General features: G+C 49.6%; 1 protein-coding gene across 1 annotated transcript; it reads right to left on the bottom strand.

The window, feature by feature from the left end:
• Window positions 1-726: 726 nt before the first annotated feature.
• GMNC (geminin coiled-coil domain containing) lies at window positions 727-12,606 on the bottom strand. Its single transcript, XM_077930281.1, has 5 exons — window positions 12,475-12,606; window positions 10,937-11,126; window positions 6,409-6,494; window positions 5,728-5,844; window positions 727-3,945 (listed from the first exon to the last, which is right to left on the bottom strand). Exons 1-5 carry the CDS (start codon window positions 12,604-12,606, stop codon window positions 3,307-3,309), a joined length of 1,164 nt encoding a protein of 387 aa, XP_077786407.1. The 3' UTR covers window positions 727-3,306.
• Window positions 12,607-21,599: the final 8,993 nt, after the last annotated feature.

Genomic DNA, 21,599 nt, shown 5'->3' with positions numbered 1-21,599 from the left:
AGGGCTATTCACAATAGAGCTATGATAGCTCACTCAGTGGAGCATGAGACTCTCAGGACAGTGGGTTGGAGCCCCATGTTGTGCAAAAGATTTCTGCATTGCAGGGGATTTGAGAAGGTGGTCCTTGTGCTCTACAATTCTATGATTCTATGGCTATGCCAGAATGGCTATGCTTCGCTCTCCACAGTTGGAGGCAGAGATGCTTCTGAATGGCAGTTGCTGGAGGCCACAGGAGGGGAGAGGACTCTTGTTTTCTCAGGTCCTACCTGTTGGTCTCCCATGGGCAACTGGGTGTCCACTGCAAGGCTGCTGGACTAGATGGGCCATTGGCCTGATCCAGAAGGCTCATCTTACATTCTTAAGTCTAGAGGAGTGCCAATGAACGTGGAATTTAGGCTTAGTTCTCACTGGGGAGGTCAACCTGCTTCTGGGCTACATTGCTTTAGACTGCAAGGGAGGGTTGAACACTTGATCCTTATTCCTACACACACACACACACACACACACACACACTCCCTACACATGTTAAGGAGAACAGCTCTAATTGTCTAAGTGCCAGGAACACTTGTATACAGGGAAGCATTCAGTTACAGTTGTACCTTGGGTTACAGACACTTCAGGTTACAGACGCTTCAGGTTACAGACTCTGCTAACCCAGAAATAGTGCTTCAGGTTAAGAACGTTGCTTCAGGATGAGAACAGAAATTGTGCTCCGGTGGCGCGGCAGCAGCAGGAGGCCCCATTAGCTAAAGTGGTGCTTCAGGTTAGTAACAGTTTCAGGTTAAGAACAGACCTCCAGAATGAATTACCGGTAAGTTCTTAACCTGAGGTACCACTGTACCAGTGTACTGGAAGAAGCAAAGATCGCCATTGTTGAAGCAATGGTTCTTCAACATCAACTTCGTTGGACTGGTCATATTGTGCCGATGCCTGATTATCATCTTCCAAAGCAACCACAGTGGTACCTCAGGTTACATACGCTTCAGGTTACATACACTTCAGGTTACAGACTCCACTAACCCAGAAATATTACCTCGGGTTAAGAACTTTGCTTCAGGATGAGAACAGATATCGTGCAGCAACGGCGCAGAGGCAGCAGGAGGCCCCATGAGCTAAAGTGGTGCTTCAGGTTAAGAACAGTTTCAGGTTAAGAACGGACCTCCAGAACGAATTAAGTTCTTAACCCGAGGTACCACTGTAGGAGGTTGCCATCCACATTCTGCAATGTACAGCCCAAATACAGGTCTATCAGCTTACAGAGAATTAGGTTCCACTTCAGAACAAATTTAGGAGAACGAGGGGTGTGGAGCCTTTTCAAGCCTGGCATGATGACTGAGTTGAACGAAGATGTTCCGGACACACCAATTGCTCTACAACCTGTTTGTGTTGTGAACAGCAATGTGAAGCAGAACTGGAACTTATCTGGAAGAATTCTGGAATTTCCCTGAAGAAGGGAAAGATGAGTTTCTGTTATCCTAATTTAAGACCTCCCCCACCCCAAGTATTCCCACTGATTGACATTTTTGGATTTAGTGACGTTAGAAACAAAGCAAAGTTAATGGTGAATCTGGAAAGTTAACGTTTAACATAATTGCCTTACGATGTGTCAGTAGTGTGGCTAAAAAACAAAAAGAGAAGCAAAGAAATTGCATTTCACACTCAAAATTTGGAAAAACTCAAAATTCTTGATTTGAACTGGGGCCGGAGGGGAGAAGCAGCTGTGCCAAATTCTGTTTCAGCTTTGGTGGGGAGTCAGCTCCTCTGCCATTATTCTCATGGAGCCGTGGCACTGTGGCCCTGGCAGTGTCTCCAGCCGGAGGTGATGTGAGTGGTCAGGGCTGGATTACACATTTGGACAGGCTCAGAGTAGACCCAGATCCCTTCCAGCTAAACCATCCTTTGCTACAGTAGGGCATTTCTGGCTGTGGGAGCAATGTGCTCTGGTCACAACGACGCAGCTGCAATGAATTCTGGAAACTGAACAATTAGCAGCAGAAAAGAAGAAACTGCATTTCAGCGACCCAACGACAACTGACCTGGCAGTGTCTCTCCACAGGGAACTGACTACTGCGCTCTCAGTTCTTTGCAGGGTGGAATCTCCTTGCCTCCACAGTTGGATGAAGTGATGCTTCTCAATCCTGGTTACTGGAAACCGTAGGAGGGGAGAGTTGCTCTTGTGTTCGAATCCTGCTTGGGGCATCCTTTCCATTGGGGCATCTGGTTGGCCACTGTGAGAACAGTGGGCTCCCTCTGGCCTGATCCAGCAGCTTCTTCTGATGTTCTCCATGCTTTGGTTTCAGGGCTCGTCTTACATCTTCCTGCACTGACACCCAGGCCTCCACTAACTTCTCCATGGGCTGTTAAACATGACACCCCCAACAGCACACGGCTCTGGGTGGAAGGAGAGCAATCCATTTGTGGCAAAGCAGTAATGGGGCAGGGCAGCACTGATAGAGGGGGAAGTAGGTGGCACGAAAAGGAAAAGCCAAGTCCTTCAATGCTGGAGGAACCAAGTTGTCCTTCAACTGTAGCAGCTCATTTTCTGGCAAGACTTCAGGGCTCTTCTTCAGGTGGCAGCGGGGGAAAGTGCAGCTGGTGGGACGTATCCTGCCTCTCCCTGCTCCAGAATGAGCACAAGGCAGGCAGGCAGGCACCCATGCGGGCAGTGCTTTGGGCAGTGCTTTGGGGACTTCATTGCCTGCCGCTGCCAAAGCTCATCTGACCCATGGATCTCTACGGCTGAGCCTAGGGCCCAGCAGCAGGTACAGAGCACCTCTGAGCATGTGCAAAATGGATTGCCATTGTTAGCCGCCGGGCAAGCTATAGAACATGGCAAGGTTTCTGGGTCTGAAGAGGAGGCCTTCTCCTTGGATAGAAATCACAAAGTTGCACACACACACACACCCGAGCAAATGGAGCTCTCAAACTCCTTGGGGAGGGGGCACATGGGAGGGAGTTGGAGGGAAGATGAAAAGGTTTCTGGCAGGAGCCATGTAGCTTTGCAAACTTGCACAGAGCATCACCTGCCTGCCGTCCACCTGCTCACTGCTTGTGGTTTGACTGTCCTCATTGATCAGCCTTGATCCATAGATGGGTGGCTGCAATTTGCCTCTGGACAGTGAGCTAGATTTCCACAGCTACGTCTCAGACTAGCAGTAGCAACGATAATCCCAGGCCCTCCCATTCTCAACAGAAATGCAATAGGGCCTTTAATGTTTTTTATCACTCTTAATCTGTAAACACATTGTTTTCCTGGCAGTGCTGAGGTGGGTTTGGGGTTTGGGGGATGGACAGGGGAGAGCTCCTTCACTCAGGCTGCTTGGGTACCCAAGTCAGCTTCCACCCTCCATCCTCATCCCGGCGCACGAAAGCCTGTCCCTGGCGGAAGGTGTGCGTTTTGACGTTGCAGTGGGGGCTCAAGGAGGTGGTGAAAGCCACCTCCGTTGGGGTGGGAGAGGCATCCGAGCAGCAGGGCAGCCCACAAGGCAGCGGAGGATAGTTGTTCTCAGGCAGTGAGAAATGGCAAGGCAGGTCGGGTGCATGAGCCACAGGCTCTTCTCTCATGGCGCCCGTCCTGTCCGCAGACAGCGAAGTTGCACACCTGTAAACAGCTGGCTGGCTCTCATTGCACCCAAAGTTTGTTGCCTCAGGTGGGTCCTCAATGAAAGAGCGCAGAGGAAGCTCCGGGGTCAAGGCACTGTAGTTAGCTGAAGCAGGCGACTCGTCAATCGTGTCGAGGTCTTTGAGGCCCAGCGTTCGGAGGACCCAGGTGTCCACGTGGGGGTCGCATGGCTCTTCGCAGGCTGAGAAAGAGCCCAGTAGGTTCCGCCTGGCCTTCTGCGGGTGGGATGCCTCGCGAGGAAGGGGAAGGCCTTCTGCTCTCAGCCTCCGCTTGCCACTCTGGAGAGGGCTGCGAGATTTTTGGCCGCTCTGCCGCAGCAGCTTCTGTTTGAGAGGGCAGCAGAGAGAGGGGGGCAGAGAACATCTGATGAGCAAGTCTGAAAATATTGTGCAGTTTATAAGCGTAAGAGGCTGGAAGGGGAGTCTGCCTAACCAAATACACCAGTTACAGGTAGGTAGCTGTGTTGGTCTGCAGTGTCGAAACAAAAAATAAAATAAAAATAAAATTCCTTCCAGTAGCACCTTAAAGGTAAAGGTAAAGGGACCCCTGACCATTAGGTCCAGTCGTGACCGACTCTGGGGTTGCGGTGCTCATCTAACTTTACTGGCTGAGGGAGCCGGCGTACAGCTTCCGGGTCATGTGGCCAGCATGACTAAGCTGCTTATGGTGAACCAGAGCAGCGCACGGAATCGCCGTTTGCCTTCCTGCCGGAGCGGTGCCTATTTATCTACTTGCATATTGACGTGCTTTCGAACTGCTAGGTTGGCAGAAGCAGGGACCGAGCAACGGGAGCTCACCCCGTCGTGGGGATTCGAACCGCCGACCTTCTGATTGGCAAGTCCTGGGCTCTGTGGTTTAACCTACAGCGCCACCCGCGTCAACAGTAGCACCTTGGAGACCAACTAAGTTTGTTATTGGTATGAGCTTTCGTGTTCATGTATCTTGAAGAAGTGTGCATGCACACAAAACCTCATACCAATAGCAAACTTAGTTGGTCTCTAGGGTGCTACTGGAAGGAATTTTTATTTTATTTTTTATTGTTTCAAATACACCAGGTTTACCTAAGCCCTGTGACTCCAATTCTGCCCTTGTTAGCTATGAAAAGTTGTCACAGGGTGGGACGAATCACAACACTATCTGGGGAGTAGAAAATGCACAGGATTCATCAAATTTTAAGGGCCTGGTGTTTCCTGGTGCGTGTCTTCTGTAACATGTTCTTGATGCAGGAAATAGTACATTGGGGTGAAATTATGCTGCTTTACTGAGTGTTCTGTGATGCTACTCCAGTGCTACAAGATTCCTGCTGTCTGGAAGTGCTATAGCACAGCAAAAGACAGATCCCAACAACAACATTTACAGGATTTCAGCAGGGCATTACAGGGCAACCATCAACTGGAAATGAAGCGGTATGGACATCCCAGAACTTTTGCAGGCACAAACAGTTCTGAAAGTGGGATTGTGTGTAACTGCCCCAAAAGCATCCTGAGCACAAATCATCATGGATGTGCAATGAAAAGGAAGTCTGGAGGGTCTCCAGGTGAATTTGGAAAGGAACTGGAAATAAAACTGCCAATATCATAATGCCATTATGCAAATCTATGGTGCAACCCCATTTCTGCTCCCCTCACCTCAAAAATGATCAAGGGAACGAAGTGAGGAAAGATCAGCATTTGGGACATTTTAGTTTTGAGGCAAGGCAACTAAGAGTAGCAGGACAGAAGTTTATAAAGTTATGCCTGGAGTACAGAAATACAGTGGTACCTTGGTTCTCGAATTCAATCCATTCTGGGAGTCCATTCGACTCCCAAGAGGGTTCAAAAACCAAGGCGCGTATTCCAATTTGTTGCAGGAGTTTCCTGCACATAATCGGAAGCTGTGGAAGCTGCGTCGGACGTTTGGCTTCCGAAAAACATTTGCAAACCGGAACACTCACTTCCGGGTTTGCAGCATTCAGGAGCCAATTTGTTCGGGAACCAAGCCATTTGAGAACCAAGGTACCACTGTAGAACAAAGAACATTCTTATGTTCTGAATGGGTCACGTGGCTATGTCACATAGACTGTGATCTCTCTCTCTCTCCTCTCTTCTTCTCCCTACCCTGGTTACCTTGGTTTTCTCCTCTAACTGCTTGACCAGAGCGGAGTTCAGGAACTGCCTGAGGTGGTTGTTCTCCTCCTGCAACCTGGCCAGCTCTTCCTCCTTCTGCAAGAGGGTGTCTTGAAGCTGCAAAACACAGAGAAGGGTGAGGACGGAAAGCTCCGCAGCCCTGTAACCCAAACTGCTAACTTTGCACGGGTGCCTTTGGAACCCGACACCCCGGAGGGAACCCGAGGGAGCCAAGGAGATCGGGAGTACGACTGTCCCAGCCTCACTTCTGACTTTTTCTATTCTCTCGCTGTGTATTTGAGGAGATTCCTTTGAAAAACGTAACCACAAAGGCACAAAAATGTGTGCAGGAGGGAGGGGAAAGTCAACAGCGAACAATGCGCAGGGATTAAACACACAGGATTAGCTCCATCACAATGCGGGGTTACCAGTTCATCTCCTTCTCCATTTTCAGAGGGGATTTCAACAAGGCAAGAGGAATAAAAGGGTCCCCTTCAAAAGTCATTCCAGCTGCATTTTATACCTTGGGGCAGGTGAGCATGTAGGATCTGCACTGCAACACTGGCCAGCATTGCTTAAACTGATGTTCTCACGCATCCTTCAGCTGCAATAAATAAACCCCGGTTTTTGGCATCAAAATCCCAGCCTAATTTCAGACTGGTGTAGATTCACAATTGTTACCTGTTTGTTCCTGTAGAGCTGCGTGGAGAGCTGGTCTCCAGACCCTGCGTCGTCTTGGAGGGAGATGCCCAAATTGCAGAACTGATCTGCAGCAAGAGAGAGAGATCAAAGAAATCAGGGAGCTGGAATTGAGGGTTACAAGAATGTGAGGATGAATGAAACCGTCATGCATGTTGGGTTCCCCTCAAAGGGGGGCGGGGAACCCACCCATACACCCATTCACTTATTTTTCCTCTGTATTATCTGAAGAAGTAGATGCTTTAGCTGAGATTCCTGCCTTGCAGGGGGTTGGACTAGATGACCCCTGGGGTCCCTTCCAATTCTATTATTCTATATCTGCAGATGCTTGACTGGATCTTAATGGATCAAGACAAAAGTCTCAATTTTTTAAAAAGACATCAATTTACCATTGTGGGAGGGCATACTCCTGCATAGGCCTGGTGGAACAGAAAAGTTTTCAGTAGGCATTTAAAAGTTGGCACACGTGCCTGCTGAATTTCCAGTGGCAGGGAGTTCCACAGGGCTAGGCCGATGACACTAGACAAGTGGCAGCCAAACTTGGCCCTCCAGCTGTTTTGGGACTACAATTCCCACCATCCCTGACCACTGGTCCTGTTAGCTAGGTATGGTGGGAGTTGTAGTCCCAAAACAGCTGGAGGGCCAAGTTTGGCCATCACTGCACCAGACGCTTGGTTTCTCGCTGTTGTCGAACGAGTCTCACCAACTTGCGGAATGACCAATGGCACTCCTAAGAACCTGAGAAGAGCCAATGGATCCAGCATCCTGTTCTCACAGTGGCTGACCAGGTGACTGTGGAAAACCAGCAAGCAGGATTTGAGCGCAAGAACAACTCTCCCCTCCTGTGCTTTCCAGAGTGATGCTCCTGCAGGTGATCTCAGTGATGGAACTGGGAGATCAGGGTTCAGGCATCCTGGGCCAAAGTTGCTCAGGGCTTTGTCAATTAATAGAAGTACCTTGATTATGTAAGTGGGCAACCAGTGAAGAGGCTTTAACAGGGGTGCCGCATGTGTCAACGGCGTCTTCTGAGCTTTCCCCATCAAAAATGAATTCCGTCCCCTAAATAATACTTGATCACCAAGCTCTCTGCTGCAGTTTGCCAAACATCCCCATTCTGAGCTGTTCTTGGCATCCCAGGACCAAGAGGAGCTGGAGAGGCCTGGAGTACCTTTCAAGGCCCACTCAGACCACAAAGGCAACACAGCCCCTCTCTTGCGCCCCTTGAGGGGCTGGTTCCCACAAGCCCTTCGCCCCCGCTCAGAAACCTCGGGACTCCTGCCGCCATGACATTTGTTCCCAGGAGCAGAAGGGTTAATTGGCCTGGGAGGCAAGTGTGTGGGGAGAGGCGCAAGTGGATCTTGTGGGCCATTTAGAGTCCAAGGAGTCCTCTCCAGGGCTTAGTTTGCAAAAGGAGAGGGGCCCAGGATGCAAGAGGGACTTGGAGATGGTGCTCTCTTGCTCTGCTCAAAGACTGATCCGTCAAAGACTGGATGACATCGACTTGCAGCAAAATTATACGCTGGGGGGAGGTGTTTGCTCGCCCCAGAACATTGGTATCACTTTAACTTATTGCGTTCCATCATACCTCTCCTCCCTTTCGACTGTTGCCCATAGACTGGCCTTCACCAAAGCGAGGTTCAACGTTTTCCCCTCCAATGTCCTGAGACATAGATTCTCAAAGGGCCAAGTCCCCGCCACGTGCGAATGTGATAAGGTGACGCCGGAGTCGCTCCAGCACATTATGTTCACTTGCCCCCTGTTCAATGTGCCACGGGCAAATTTGTTGGGATCAATCATACAGAAACTAGAGGGTACCCCACCAAAATTCCACCTTGCCCAAATCTTGCAGGATAAGGATTCCCACACGACCCTGAAAGTGGCTAGGTTCCTGGTCGCTGTCCTCTCCCAAAAGCGACGCCAAGGAGCGCTACAAGCTAATTAAGGCGTAGCATGCCTTTCCATCTTATAGTATTTATTGTTATAGTGGTATTTTAGCGACTGTTTTTTTTTTTCTTTTCCCCACGGCACAAGCTGTCACTTATGTGTTGTTTTTACCTGTATGGGCCTATGGCCGTAATAAATATTATCTCTCTATCTCTCTCTCTCTTGCAAGGAAAGTGGTCTGTGCATGAGAATCAGGTGTGCGAAGTCATCACTGGTGATGCTTTGCTGACAGGAAGTAGCCACAGTATAAAATAAAATAAATAAAATAAAATAAAATAAGGGACATGATAGTGCTGACAGCCTCAGGCTTACCAGGGAGCGACCAGACATACCAGGGAGGAAATCAGTATAGAGAGAAAAGGCAGAGGAGGGAGATCGAAGAACGTAAGAAGAACCATTGTAGAATTGTACAGCTGGAAGGGACACCAGGGGTCATCTAGTCCAACCCTGGGCAATGCAGGAATCACAGCTAAATAATTCCTGCTAGGTCAGGAATTCAGAAACTCGGGTATGTAACTAGGCACCAAATGGCTCCTTAAACCTGGGTTACAGTCACCAAAACAGAATGCCTAGTTGCCATTTTGGGGCCAGGCAGTTGAAAAATCACATTTTTCAATGCAACGTTTTGGTTCCTGAAATTTGTTCTGATTGTGCAGATGAAATATAAGGATGAAATTCTACAGGATGGGGTATTCGTGTGTGAAAACGGTCCAGACCTGAGGATCCCCAGACAGGCACCTCCAGATGGGAGAGAGAGAGACAGATAGGGCAGAAGAGACGGAGGCCAGCAGTAGGTGGCGCCAGAGCCATCCTCTGGTTGTAAGAACGGAAGCAAGGATGTGGGGACCAGCTGGGGTTGGTGGGGCAGAACCCCATCTGACCTGATGGATCAGCTTCTGCTTGGCTTGGAACAGAGACCACCATTTTTGCAGTCCTTGTCCTAACTTTGCTGGCGGTGGGTGAAAGGGAGGCAGGCGCCCTCTGGTTCTAGTCAAGCTCTGGAGCCTCTGCATCGCAGAAGTGCTTTTCTGATTCCCTTGAGCAGCTGTGTCAAAAAGGCTTTGGACTTCCAGGCAGGGAATGGTTCTGGCACTGCTTTGAGGTTTTGCTTTTGTGTGTGTGTGTGTGTAGGAATCATTTACTAGAATAAAACAAAATAAATGTTTAAAAATGCATAATTAACTTATGGAACTCCCTGCCACAGGAAGCAGTGATGGCAACAAACTTGAATGGCTTGAAAAGAGAATTAGAGAAATTCACAGAGGAGGAGAGGGCTCTCGATGGCTCCTAGCCAGGATGGCTCTGCTCTGCCTCCACAGTCAGAGGCAGCCATGCTCCTGAATGCCAGTGGCTGGAAACCCCAGAAGGGGAGAGTTGCTCTTGTGTTCAAATCCTGCTTGTAGGTTTCCCATAAAGGGCATCGTTCAGCCACTACGAGAACAGAACGCAGGACTAGATGGGCCTTTGGGCTGGTCCAGCAGTCTCTTCTTATGTTCTTCTGTCAGACTGAAGACACACAGCATTGATGCTGTGAAGGAATCACTAGTTTTTTGATGCTGGAAGTGAAATCCCATGTGGGTTTTCTAAAGGGGAGAGGAGACCAAGAAAGAAGATTCTAGCTGGTACCAGATCAGGGGGTGTTTCTGGAAAGATGTGAAGGTGGAGCATAGCCAGTTTGGCTAGAAGTGAAGGTAAAGGACCCCTGACCATTAGGCCCAGTCGCGGCTGACTCTGGAGTTGCGGCGCTCATCTCGCTTTATTGGCTGAGGGAGCCGGCGTACAGCTTCCGGGTCATGTGGCCAGCATGACTAAGCCGCTTTTGGCGAACCAGAGCAGCGCACAGAAATGCCGTTTACCTTCCCGCTGGAGTGGTACCTATTTATCTACTTGCACTTGATGTGCTTTCGAACTGCTAGGTTGGCAGGAGCAGGGACCGAGCGACAGGAGCTCACCCCGTCGCGGGGATTCGAACCGCCGACCTTCTGATCGGCAAGTCCTAGGCTCTGTGGTTTAACCCACAGCGCCACCCGTGTCCCTCCAGTTTGGCTAGTAGCCATCTATAACCCTCTCCTCCTCCATGAATTTGCCTGATCCTCTTTTAAAGCCATCAAAGCGGGTGGTCATCCCTGCCTCCTGTGGCAAGGAGTTCCACAGGTTACCTATGCACTGCAAGAGGAAGGACTTTCATCTGTCCTGGATCTTCCCACGCTCCGTCCGCTTCATGGGTTTTTGTGTTACGCGAGAGGGAGACATGCTTTACTCCGTCCACTTTCTCCACGCCCAAGTGGGTCCCTTCCAGCTGATTTGGGAACCGCAGACAGGTCCCCGCTGCATGCAAGCGCCGCCGCAGGGAGCCAGGGAAGCCCTAGCGCCTTCCTACCTGGCGCGCTCCCCGACGGAGAGTGCGAAGCTGCGAGCGCAGCGGCCGGAGGAGGAGGAGGAGGAGGCTGGAGGGGGCGGGCCGAGGCGCGCCGAGGCGCGCCGAGGCGGACCAAGCGCTCCTCCGCCTCCTCTCGCTTGCGCGCCCGTGCCGCGCCTGTCCAGCCGTCGGACGGCTCTTCCTTACCGGCGGCGGTGCTGCTGCTGCCGCCCGGTGCCTCGTCGTCCTCCAGGAGTCCCGCGGCGGTCCAGACGGCGTCGAGCCACGTTTCCGGGGCAACCTTTGCCGCCGCTGACGTCGAGTGGGCCCAGGGGCGGGCGCAGACGGGGCCCCCCGCGAAGGCCGGCGGCAGCTCTGGGCAGGGCGCGGCGCTGCTCTGCCGGGAGGGAGGAAGAGAGGAAGAGGGGTGGGGTGAGAGGGAGGAGCGGAGAAACCCCCCTCGACGGCGGGGCGGGGGCTCCTCTGTCGGGCTGCGTGCCCAGGACCCTTCGACGGGATCCGGCACGAAGGTCTGAAACCCTCAGGCACACACACACCCTCCAGCTTCACCCCAACAACACGTCTTCCACCTGGTGCCCCTCACGATGGTAGGCAAGGGGCGCCCTTGGAGTGGGACATTGCTGGGGGGGGGACCTCTTGCCTCCCCTACGGGCCCCTCTTTGCAAGTGCAAGCCACACACACAGCCCCCTGCCCAAAAAAGTGCCCTGTACCGCGCCAACCTAGAGGTGATGGGCGGGCAGCTGGCGGGCTTAGACGGGGCGGACTCTGCCAAAGCATTCCCCACTACCACCCGCAGGAAGCGCCCCCACGAATGATCCCCTCGGTCCCTTACTAGCGCCTCTCTCACCGGGCGTCCTGCCGAAGGCGCCCACGTCGAGTGGCGGGGGGGGGGGGGAGCTGCCGAGTTGCTTCTCCCTTGGGCTTCTGGAATCCGAGCCCGTCCAAACTCCCCAGACAGTCACACACACGCCTCGCTCGCTAGCCAGCACATCCCGGGAGTTAGCACGCAGAAAACACCCACCCACACACACCAAGAGAGAGACCCTGCCCAAAAGGACCCCTTCCCGGCTTACCATCTGGCAGGTTGGGGTCGGGATCCGGTCGTCCCCCCGCCCTCCCCTTCCAACTCCGGGGAGCCTTCTCCAGCCGGCAGCCCCGCGACGGGACGGGACGGTCGAGGAGCAGGAGCCGAGTTCTAATCTAGAGGAGAGTGGCCCCCGCGCGACGCCTCCTGCGCCCTGGCGTCTGGTTTGGTGCGAAGCTGTCAAAGTGGTGACGAGAGAGCGCGAGCGAGCCCTGGCCCAGGTCCTCCTCACAAGGAAGGGGGGAATGGAAGGAGAAAGAGAGAAGGAGGGAGAGAGGGAGGGAGGAGAGAGGGAGGGAGGGAGGGGGCAGAGTTGCGCCTTGCAATCTGCAAAAGCTTCTCTCCTGCCAGAGAAGAGTCGGGAGCGCTGGGGCCAGTTTGTTGGGAAGCAGCGCTGGGCTACCTGGCGATTAACTTTAGGCAAATCAAGGAGGGCAACGGAGCATCTTTGATCCTAAAGTGAATTTCCTGGGCTGGATGCCGAAACTGGACAGAAGGAACTCCAAGCGAGAGATGGGGAAGGCTAAGAAGCCGCGGTCCCTTGTTGGAACCAAAGGATGTCAAATCCAACCATTTCTTTTTCTCCACTGGGCCAGCAAGAAGTCAGCAGCTCCCCACTTCTTTTCGGGGGGGGGGCACCTTTTTCATCCTGAAGGGTTTCAGTGCAAGGTGGAGGTGAACGACATCAAGGTGCGCTGCTGTTCTGTCAGGTCCCCCTTTTTCTAAGTCCGTGGCTTGGTTCTGGGTGATGCTGTCCTCGCAAGGTGGCATCTAGGTTTGAATGGAGGGTAAAAAAAGGGGGAGCGGGGTGAATTTCTAAACTGAAAGTACAGCTCAGATTTTTGTAATCAAACCACAGATCCTGGCGAACTTGAGAAGCAACGTAAGATTTCTTTCTTCGCTCACAAAACGTGGGTCTCCTTTTTTTTCTCCTTCGAGGAATCTCTGAAAAAGGAAAGGAAAGGACTTTACTAGCCCTCTGCACTCCAATACGGATTCAGCAACCGAATTAAGTGCATCTCCCTTCTTCAAGCATTTGCAGAATAGTCAGCTTGCTCGACTGAGGGGGCCTGGCTAGGCAGCACCAGCCATGGGGAGAATTTCACCAGGAAGATCCATCTGCTGGCATCTTGCATAGTTATTTCATGCTCATCATTAAAATACCCTCCAAAATGCATAATAGTTCGCTTTTTCTTCAAATAGCACCACATAGATGCCTTGTTTTCTCTTGCAGTTCACAGGACATCCGTTTTTGAATATGAGAGGGAATCATATTACACTATGAACTCGAGTGTGATGAAAAGGTTTGATACTGCACAGGACCCCTCTAGAAGTTTTTTTATTATTATGCATTCATGGCAATTTGTGGTCTGGGGGTATCTGGGTGGTCCTAACCAATCCTACTTGCAATATTCTACACCTGCAAAAGTTTCAGGGTGGACTGGATGTACAGTGGTACCTCAGGTTAAGAACTTAATTCGTTCTGGAGGTCCGTTCTTAACCTGAAAATGTTCTTAACCTGAGGTATACCACTTTATCTAATGGGGCCTCCTGCTGCCGCCACGCGATTTCTGTTCTTATCCTGATGCAAAGTTCTTAACCTGATTTTTGGGTTAGCGGAGTCTGTAACCTGCAGCGTCTATAACCTGAAGAGTCTGTAACCTGAGGTACGACTGTATGGCTTCCTTTGTGCCCAGAATGCACTACACACACACACACACACACACACACACACACACACACACACACACCAGCTTCCTAATGAAATCTATTAAATTTTCACACCAGAAATGTTTTGGGTTCACCCCCACGACATCCACTCTCTATTTTTTTTTGTTCCATTATTGTGCAAGAGTGCCTCACCAGTTGACAAAAACGTGGCAACAGCTACTAAAGTATCATAAAACCATAGGAACTCCGAGAGTCATCTAGTCCAACCCCCTGCACTGCAGGCGTAACAGCCAAAGCACCCTTGATGGGATGGTCAGCCAACCTTCTGCCTAAAGATCTTCAGGGAAGGAGAGTCTGCCCCCATCTGAGGCCACGGAATCATAGAACTGTACAGTTGGAAGGGAACCCAAAGGGGTGCCAAGTGGGGCTGCAGAACAGAAAAGAGAAGCGGCTTCAGAAACAGGGTTAGGAAGGGGGAAAGAAGGTTTGGCTCTTTCACGGGATTCAAGGGGGAAATTTTAGGGGGTTGATTTGGAGAAGTGGCAAGCAGATTGAGGGGGGGGGCAGAGTATAAAAAAACAACCCAGATTTTTTTTAAAAAAAATATTTAATCATTTTTTCAATACAAACAACAACCACAAAAAACACATGCAACAAAAATCACAATAACACTAATAACACAATTTAACAATTCAGATTTGAGTACTGATATACATATAACTACACCTTTTTAACAAAATTTCCCCACCTCTCCTCCCCCTACTTGCCACCACTGTCCGCCTTATCGCTTAAGTATTCCTTCCAGATTTCTTCATATTTATCCATTCTTAATTTCTGTTGACATGCAATTCTTGTATGTAGCTAGTCTGTCCATATTGTCAATCCATGTGCTCAATGGAATCTTTTTGCAGCTCTTCCAGTTCATCAAAACAGGGTTTTTTTTTTTTTTTTGCTTCTAATATGGCACAGTGCATCCATTTTTTTGACACCTTGTAACCTCCCACCTTTCTGGTATATAATTCTAGTATATAATTTAGAATTAAATTAAATTCCCCTAAATAACAATTTTTTAAAATTTCTCTAGTTATATATATATCCTCACCTCGCACCAAAATGATCTTATCATTGGGCAGTTAATCATCATATGCTCTAAGTTTGCATTTTTACTCCCACATCTCCAGCAGTTGTCTGCACTTGTTATTTCCTTCTGGTGAAATTTTGCTGGAGTCCAGAAATTACAACATAATAGAATCATAGAGTTGGAAGGGACCACAAAAGTCCTCTAGTCCAACCCCTGCAACTTTTGCCCAACATGGGACCAGAACCCACAACCCCAAGGCTAAGAGTCTCGTGCTCTACCAATTGAGCTACCAAGGCATGCGCCGCTCTTGGTTCAAAGGAAGCTGAGCATAGGAACCTGCTCTGGACCAAGTCAGGCTCATCTGCTCTATACTAAGCTCACCTAGCTCAATACGGCAGCAAATCCCCAGGGTTCCAGGCAGGGAGTGTCTCGCAGCCCTGCTCAGCGAAGCCAGAGATTGAATTTAGGACTTTCTGAATGCAAACATCAGTTTTCCCCTCATCTGTATGTGAGCATTAAACAATGCGCTTTTAAAAACATGTCAGATATAGATGGAAGGGTTGTTGGGTCAATTACTTTAACATTCCTCACTACATATCTGATTCAAACTCCTCTTCCTTGCAAGGTTCTTGTTCCAAAATTGTGCCCAGAATAGACAATGAAGGTATAAATCAGTGCCCATTCTTTCGGAGCCTCCCTTCCCAAGATAACCCAGCTGGCACCATGAAATGCCAAGCTCAGGCTAAACGCAGGGCTGGCACACATGACCAGCAACCATTACATCCCGCTACAGTCTCTTATTTTTACCTCTTTTAATAATTTCAATGTGTGTGGCAGGGTGACGGAAAATTTTCTGCACTGGGTACCACCTGACCTTGCTATGCCACTGAGGAGAGGGAGAGAGGGGGGACTTCAAGGACCCTCAATTGGCTCTCAGCATCTCAAAGATGGGATCAGTTTGTAATACAAATCATAAGCCCAACTCCTTCGTTAGCCTCGCTAGGAATAATAGATTAATCAAATCAGTGTTTATCTCACCAGGATATACTGACATTTTTGCTGGCAGAGGCTCATTTTGAAATTACTAAATCTGGACAGCCCTATCAATAGACTCAAGGGATGCTCACATGTGGTCCATTGTTCTGGTGAGAAATTGACCTGTCAGGTTAGGCTGACCAGAGACAGAATCTTCCATATGAGACCCATCTTCAAATATTTGAATGGTCGTCACATAGAAGATGCATCTAGCTTTCTTTCTCCTCTTCTGGAGAGCAGGTCCTGAACCAAGGAATTAAAGTTACAAGAACTGAGATTCTGACTAAACCTCAGGAAGAACTTTCTCATGGTTGAAGTTGTTTGACATGGGAATGGTCTCCATCGAGAGGTTGTGGACCTCTTCACTGGAGGTTTTTAAGCAGAGGTTGGCTGACCATCTAGATGCTTCATGGAGGATTTAGTTGAGGGTAGGGGGTTGGAATAGAGGGTAGGGGGTTGGACTGCCTTGTAGGGGGTTGGAATAGATCAGTGTTTCCCAACCTTGGGCCTCCAGCTGTTTTTGGACTACAACTCCCATCATCCCTAGCTAGCAAGACCAGTGGTCAGGGATGATGGGAATTGTAGTTCAAAAACAGCTGGAGGCCCAAGGTTGGGAAACACTGAACTAGATGATACTTTGGGTCTCTTCCAACTCAGAAGTTCCATGATTTCATGATCAGTTGAGATAACCTATTCTGACTAAAAACCAGGAAGAACTTTTTGACAGTAAAAGCTGTTTGACAGTGGAAGGGGCCACCTCAAGAGGTGATGGACTCTCCTTCCTTGGAAGTTTTTAAGCAGAGGTTGGGTGGCCAGGGGCTTGGACTAGATGACCCCTGGGGTCCCTTCCAACGCTACAATTCACTAATTCCATGAACATCCTCAGACTCACAGAAACATCTGGCAAGACCTATTGGATGAGAGTCGTTAATACAGATCATAAAGTTCTTCTTAGTAGTGGTTCTGACATTAAGCTGCTTCCCTGTTTCCCCCCTAAAAAATGACAGACTAGCTGCTCTTCTTGTTCATAGTATTTAATTCGTTCCGGAGGTCTGTTCTTTACCTGAAACTGTTCTTAGCCTGAGGTGCCACTTTAGCTAATGGGGGCCTCCCACTGCCACCGTGCCACTGGAACATGATTTCTGTTCTCATCCTGAAGCAAAGTTCTTAACCCAAGGTACTATTTCTGGGTTAGCGGAGTCTGTAACCTGAAGCGTCTGTGACCCGAGGTACCACTGTAATGTTTTATTATAAGTGGAAAATCAGTAAAATACTTAAGAGAAAAAAGATGCCAACCATGGGACTGTCTCAGATGGTCATCGGTCCACTGCTCAGAGCATGACATGCCCTTGATTTTGTCTTTGCCACCTGTGGCTAGCTCCATAATGTATGTGCTCCAGCACCAGTTCCGCACATACATATGCTCAGATTAAAACTCACATCCACTTTCTAAACATCTTAGTAGGCATGGCTGAACAAGAATATTTTTAGCAAGCACTGAGAAGACTACAGTGAAGACCCATGGCTGATGTCAATGCGCAGGGAGTTCCAAAGTGCCACATGAAACAACCAAGTACTTGCAAATGTGAAGGTGGGTATTATGAGGTGCCTGTAACAGTGCCAGTTCTGCCAGTCAAACCGGCTGAGTGGACACATATGGGGTACAGTGATGTCACAGATGCCTTGCTCCTTAATGGGGTAACTTTTTGCCAGCTGAAATGATGCCAGCTTAAAGGTAAAGGGACCCCTGACGGTTAGGTCCAGTTGTGGCCGACTCTGGGGTTGCGGCGCTCATCTCGCTTTATTGGTTGAGGGAGTCGGCGTAAAGCTTCCTGGTCATGTGGCCAACATGACTAAGCCGCTTCTGGCGAACCTTCCCGCCAGAGCGGTACCTATTTATCTACTTGCATTTTGACGTGCTTTCAAACTGCTAGGTTGGCAGAAGCAGGGACCGAGCAACGGGAGCTCACCCCATCGCAGGGATTCGAACCGCCGACCTTCTGATCGGCAAGCCCTAGGCTCTGTGGTTTAACCCACAGCGCCACCCGCATCCCTGCTTACTTCGTGCCAGCTTAATTTGTGCCATATTCTAGCACATGGGATTGTACCCAGGTCACCTTTTTTCCTAAACCAAAAAGTCTTTAAATCGTTTTGCCTTCTCCTGTTAAGGGAAGCGTACCAATGTCCCTGGAGGCTCACTGCCACACTGGTCACAATGCGCCTTCCAGCCTGTGCATGCCCTCTAGGGGATGGAGGGTGTGTTGCAAGCCTAGGGATGGGAACTGCAGGCAACAGCATTTCATCTCCTTAAGAGTTTTGGAGACCAGCGAGTCGGGGGAAAGCTGAGATTTATCAGTGCAACTGAAGAGTGAATGTTTTTCGAGAAAGAACAAATCTCACTGTCTCACAAGGGGCATTTTACCAGGACTCACAAAGGGTAGATTCTAGAGAGAGGAAGACTTTCATCAGAAGCATTTCTGAAACATACCTGTCCACCTCAGGGAGCACTGAGTGCCACCAATTAATTTTCCATTGCCACCCCAAGCACTAACCCCATTTTCAATATTTTCTGGTATTTACTAGTATCAACAGTGGTTTGGAGAAAAGACAACTATAAGGCAACACAATAGAAGTTTATAAAATTATGCACAGCATTGATAGAGAAACATTTTTCTCCTTCTCTCACAAACATGGTAAGGTAGAAAGGTAAATGACCCCTGGACGGTTAAGTCCTGTCAAAGGCGACTGTGGGGTTGCGGCACACATTTCGCTTTCAGGCCAAGGGAGCAGGCGTTTGTCCACAGACAGCTTTCCAGGTCATGTAGCCAGCAGGACTAAACCGCTTCTGGCACAATGGTTGGAAGCCAGAGCTCATGGAAACGCCGTTTACCTTCCCACCACAGTGGTACCTATTTATCTACTTGCACTGGTGTGCTTTTGAACTGCTGGGTTGGCAGGAGCTGGGACAGAGCAACAGGAGCTCACTCCGTTGTGGGGATTTGAACTGCCAACCTTCTGATTGGCAAGCCCAAGAGGCTCAGTGGTTTAGACCACAGGCAGCTCCTGCTGGATTTAACCGTCCAGGGGTCCTTTACCTTTTACTTTCACAACATGAGAACTCATGGACATCTAAAGAAGCTGAAAGTTGGAAGAGTCAGGACAGAGGGCGAAATGAACGTGAAGAATGAAGCAAGTACCCCAAACAAGGGAGCAAGCAGAGACGGCAGCAAGAAGACAGAGTCATGGGGAATGGTCCCCTAAGGATTAAGAGGATCGCCTAAGAGGATTAGGCCAGCGACAGGACCTCCCTGGGGTGGCGTCTGCCATGGAGGTGAGCCCTCGCTGGCCAGGCTGCGTCGTCCGGACCTTCCTGTCAAAGGGCTTCATTAAGAGCAAAGTTTCCTGTTGCTCTCGCGGCAGTCTTGCTCTGCCCCACAAACCCTGCGTCCCCCTTTTGCAAGGTATTTGCTGATGCAGGAGTCTCCATCCTTGTTCCTTGAGTGCAAGGCCAAGAGGCGAGGCCGCCGGCCTGCTGGGAAAACTTCATTAGTTGGCTTTCTGGGCTGAGGAGTCGAGCTGGAGCTGGATTAGGCGGACGGCAAGATGTCCTTCTGTGTGGGGCTGGGGGCTGCCACTGCCGCCTAGCAGAATGTGTGCGTGTGGTTTTATCCTGCCTGGTCCACAAGGAATAGTAAGCACAGCTGTAAGACTAGAGCAATGTGCACACATTGGCAAGCATATATCTATATGGGGTGATGGGGTGGCAGAGATATTTGACTCAGTCTGCGTTTAAATGCGAACGCACTTAATTCACACTTTCCCAAACAAGACACCAAGTGTACACCCAGAGCTATCCTTTGAAATCTTCTTCAGATTTTTGCAATGCAGTTCTGCCGCCAAGCAATGTGTACAACGATGCCTCTACCAGGGTAAAGGGAATGTATGTATCAGTGGGGCTTCTCTTTCACATCATCTGGAAGCTGCAGTTGGTGCAGAATACTGCAGCTCGATTCAGTGGTGTAGCATGGGTTGCCTGCGCCCGGAGCCTTGCGGAGGGAGGGAAACGGATGAACTATGCATGCTCATTCAACTGCCTCAGGCATCCATGTCACCCAGGAGATTGCAGCCATAGAAATAAGAAAAATGAGGAATGACCAATGAGGAATTTGTCAGCAAATGGCAGAAAACCATGGCTAAAAAAGCCACCTCTATTGGTCTGTCACCCCCCCAACTGTATTACCTGGGTTATGAAGGTGCCCTTAAGATGTTAAAGCAAAGATTATGGGATAATGCACACAGTGACTTGCGATCTCGATCACATGCAGTCTGTAGTCCGCTGGCAGTAGGAGTACAATATGGGCATGTCTTTAAGTTAACATCTTACATTAAAAACCTGACAGTACCAAATTATCGAAGGCTTTTCACCAAAGCCAGACTAAACGTCTTTCCTTCTGCAGTGTTGGATGGCAGGTTGAGAGGAGTTCCCCACCAGGACAGACTTTGCTCATGTGCTCAAGACATCGATTCCATAAAACATATTTTGTTGCACTGTGCAAAATACGAGCAAGCCAGGGCTGGACTGATATTACCCTTGCTAGTACCTTTCCCGGGAAAATCAGAGGCTCACTATGTCAGGTTCCTATTGGAAGACCGGACAAATGCTAGAACATTAGCAGTGGCCAAGTTTTTGTCGGTGGTTGCAAGAACCAATGGTCCCTATATTCTGAACGAAATGCTTGTTTAACCTGGAGGTAGGCTGTATGAATTGTGTATTGCTTTGTAACAATTTGTTGGGTCTCTGGACCATAATAAAGGTTGATGATGATAAGAAAAAAAAGGTCGTTCCATTCCCTGGAGAGATCTCCTCTTGGTTTGCACGAGAAAACATTTTCAACAAAGCCCAGCGACAGAAGCAGGCAGCTATATTGAGGAAGCACCAAGTGTTGAAATTTTGCACCCCTAACGCTACACCACGCTACACCACTAGCACGATTGCTGGCAGGAGTGAGGCCTTGTAGCACTGAATGCTTGCGTTCAGAGACCTGCACTGGTTGCCCATGTGAGATCAGGTCAAGTTCAAGGTGTTGCTACTGTTAGCCAAGGTAAATTTTAGCAACGGATAAACCGTGTGCTGCAGGAGACGAGGGGTTGGCTGCTTTTCAACCCCCGGACAGCTGTTTGGAGCAAATTGCAGGTGATTGTGGCCCAGGCTGGGCTCTACCAAGTTTGGGGTCTCATTATTTGGGCCGGCAAACTCTCCCTTTTGCTTCTTCCTGCTCCTTCTAAAGGGAGAGGAATTTGCCTGAGCCGGTGGCCCAGATGGCGGCCAGGGAAGCTAATCTTCCCCTGAGCAGCAGGCAGAAGGAACCAGGCAGTCTGGTGGGGCTGCTGCTAACCCAGGGGCAGATCAGGGAACAGCAGGGAAGGGGATAAAGAAACCCCCCTCCTCTAAATGCAGTCAGGAATGTGCCAGGAAATTATTGCTGAGAACTCGCTCCAGAGCATAATAGCAAGGACCACAAGTGTGAACTGTCAGTCGCTCGAAGGACAGACATGTGTGACTCTATTTCTCTTGCTGGATTCATGTGGGCGGCTTTTCCATGAGTATCTGGCCCTGTCTTTCGGATGATGGCACACTGAAGGCCTGACCATCTCCCAGACTAGTGAGGAAGATGAAATTTGCCTGCTGTTGGTAGTTTTTATTGCAGCAGTGAAAAAATCAGGAACCTTAACCCACCCAAATTTTTATTTTTCCCAGTGACTTCTCATCAGATTTTATGCCTGGGAGATGTCAGATTCAGGCAAAGATTCTGGAGGTTGCATAAATTTGGAGGAGAATTGTGTGGTCCTCAACCAGCACCAACAATACCTCCAAATTAGATGGTACAGTGGTACCTTGGTTCTCAGACTTAATCCGTTCCGGAAGTCCGTTCCAAAACCAAAGCGTTCCGAAACCAAGGTGCACTTTCCCATAGAA

Source organism: Podarcis muralis, chromosome 6 (genome assembly GCF_964188315.1).
Source record: "Podarcis muralis chromosome 6, rPodMur119.hap1.1, whole genome shotgun sequence".
NCBI lineage: Eukaryota > Metazoa > Chordata > Lepidosauria > Squamata > Lacertidae > Podarcis > Podarcis muralis.
The sequence above is the reverse complement of the archived record's forward strand: the minus strand, read 5'-3'. Positions and strand labels throughout refer to the sequence as shown.

Excerpts from the sequence above, each read along its gene's own strand:
- GMNC (XM_077930281.1), bottom strand. The coding sequence starts at position 12,606 with ATGCCACCTTGCGAGGACAGCATCACCCAGAACCAAGCCACGGACTTA. Across the intron at positions 11,127-12,474 it reads AACCCTTCAGGATGAAAAAG|AGCAGCGCCGCGCCCTGCCC; the intron begins GTGCCCCCCCCC and ends CCCTCCCGGCAG. Across the intron at positions 3,946-5,727 it reads AGTTAGAGGAGAAAACCAAG|AAGCTGCTGCGGCAGAGCGG; the intron begins GTAACCAGGGTA and ends CCTCTCAAACAG.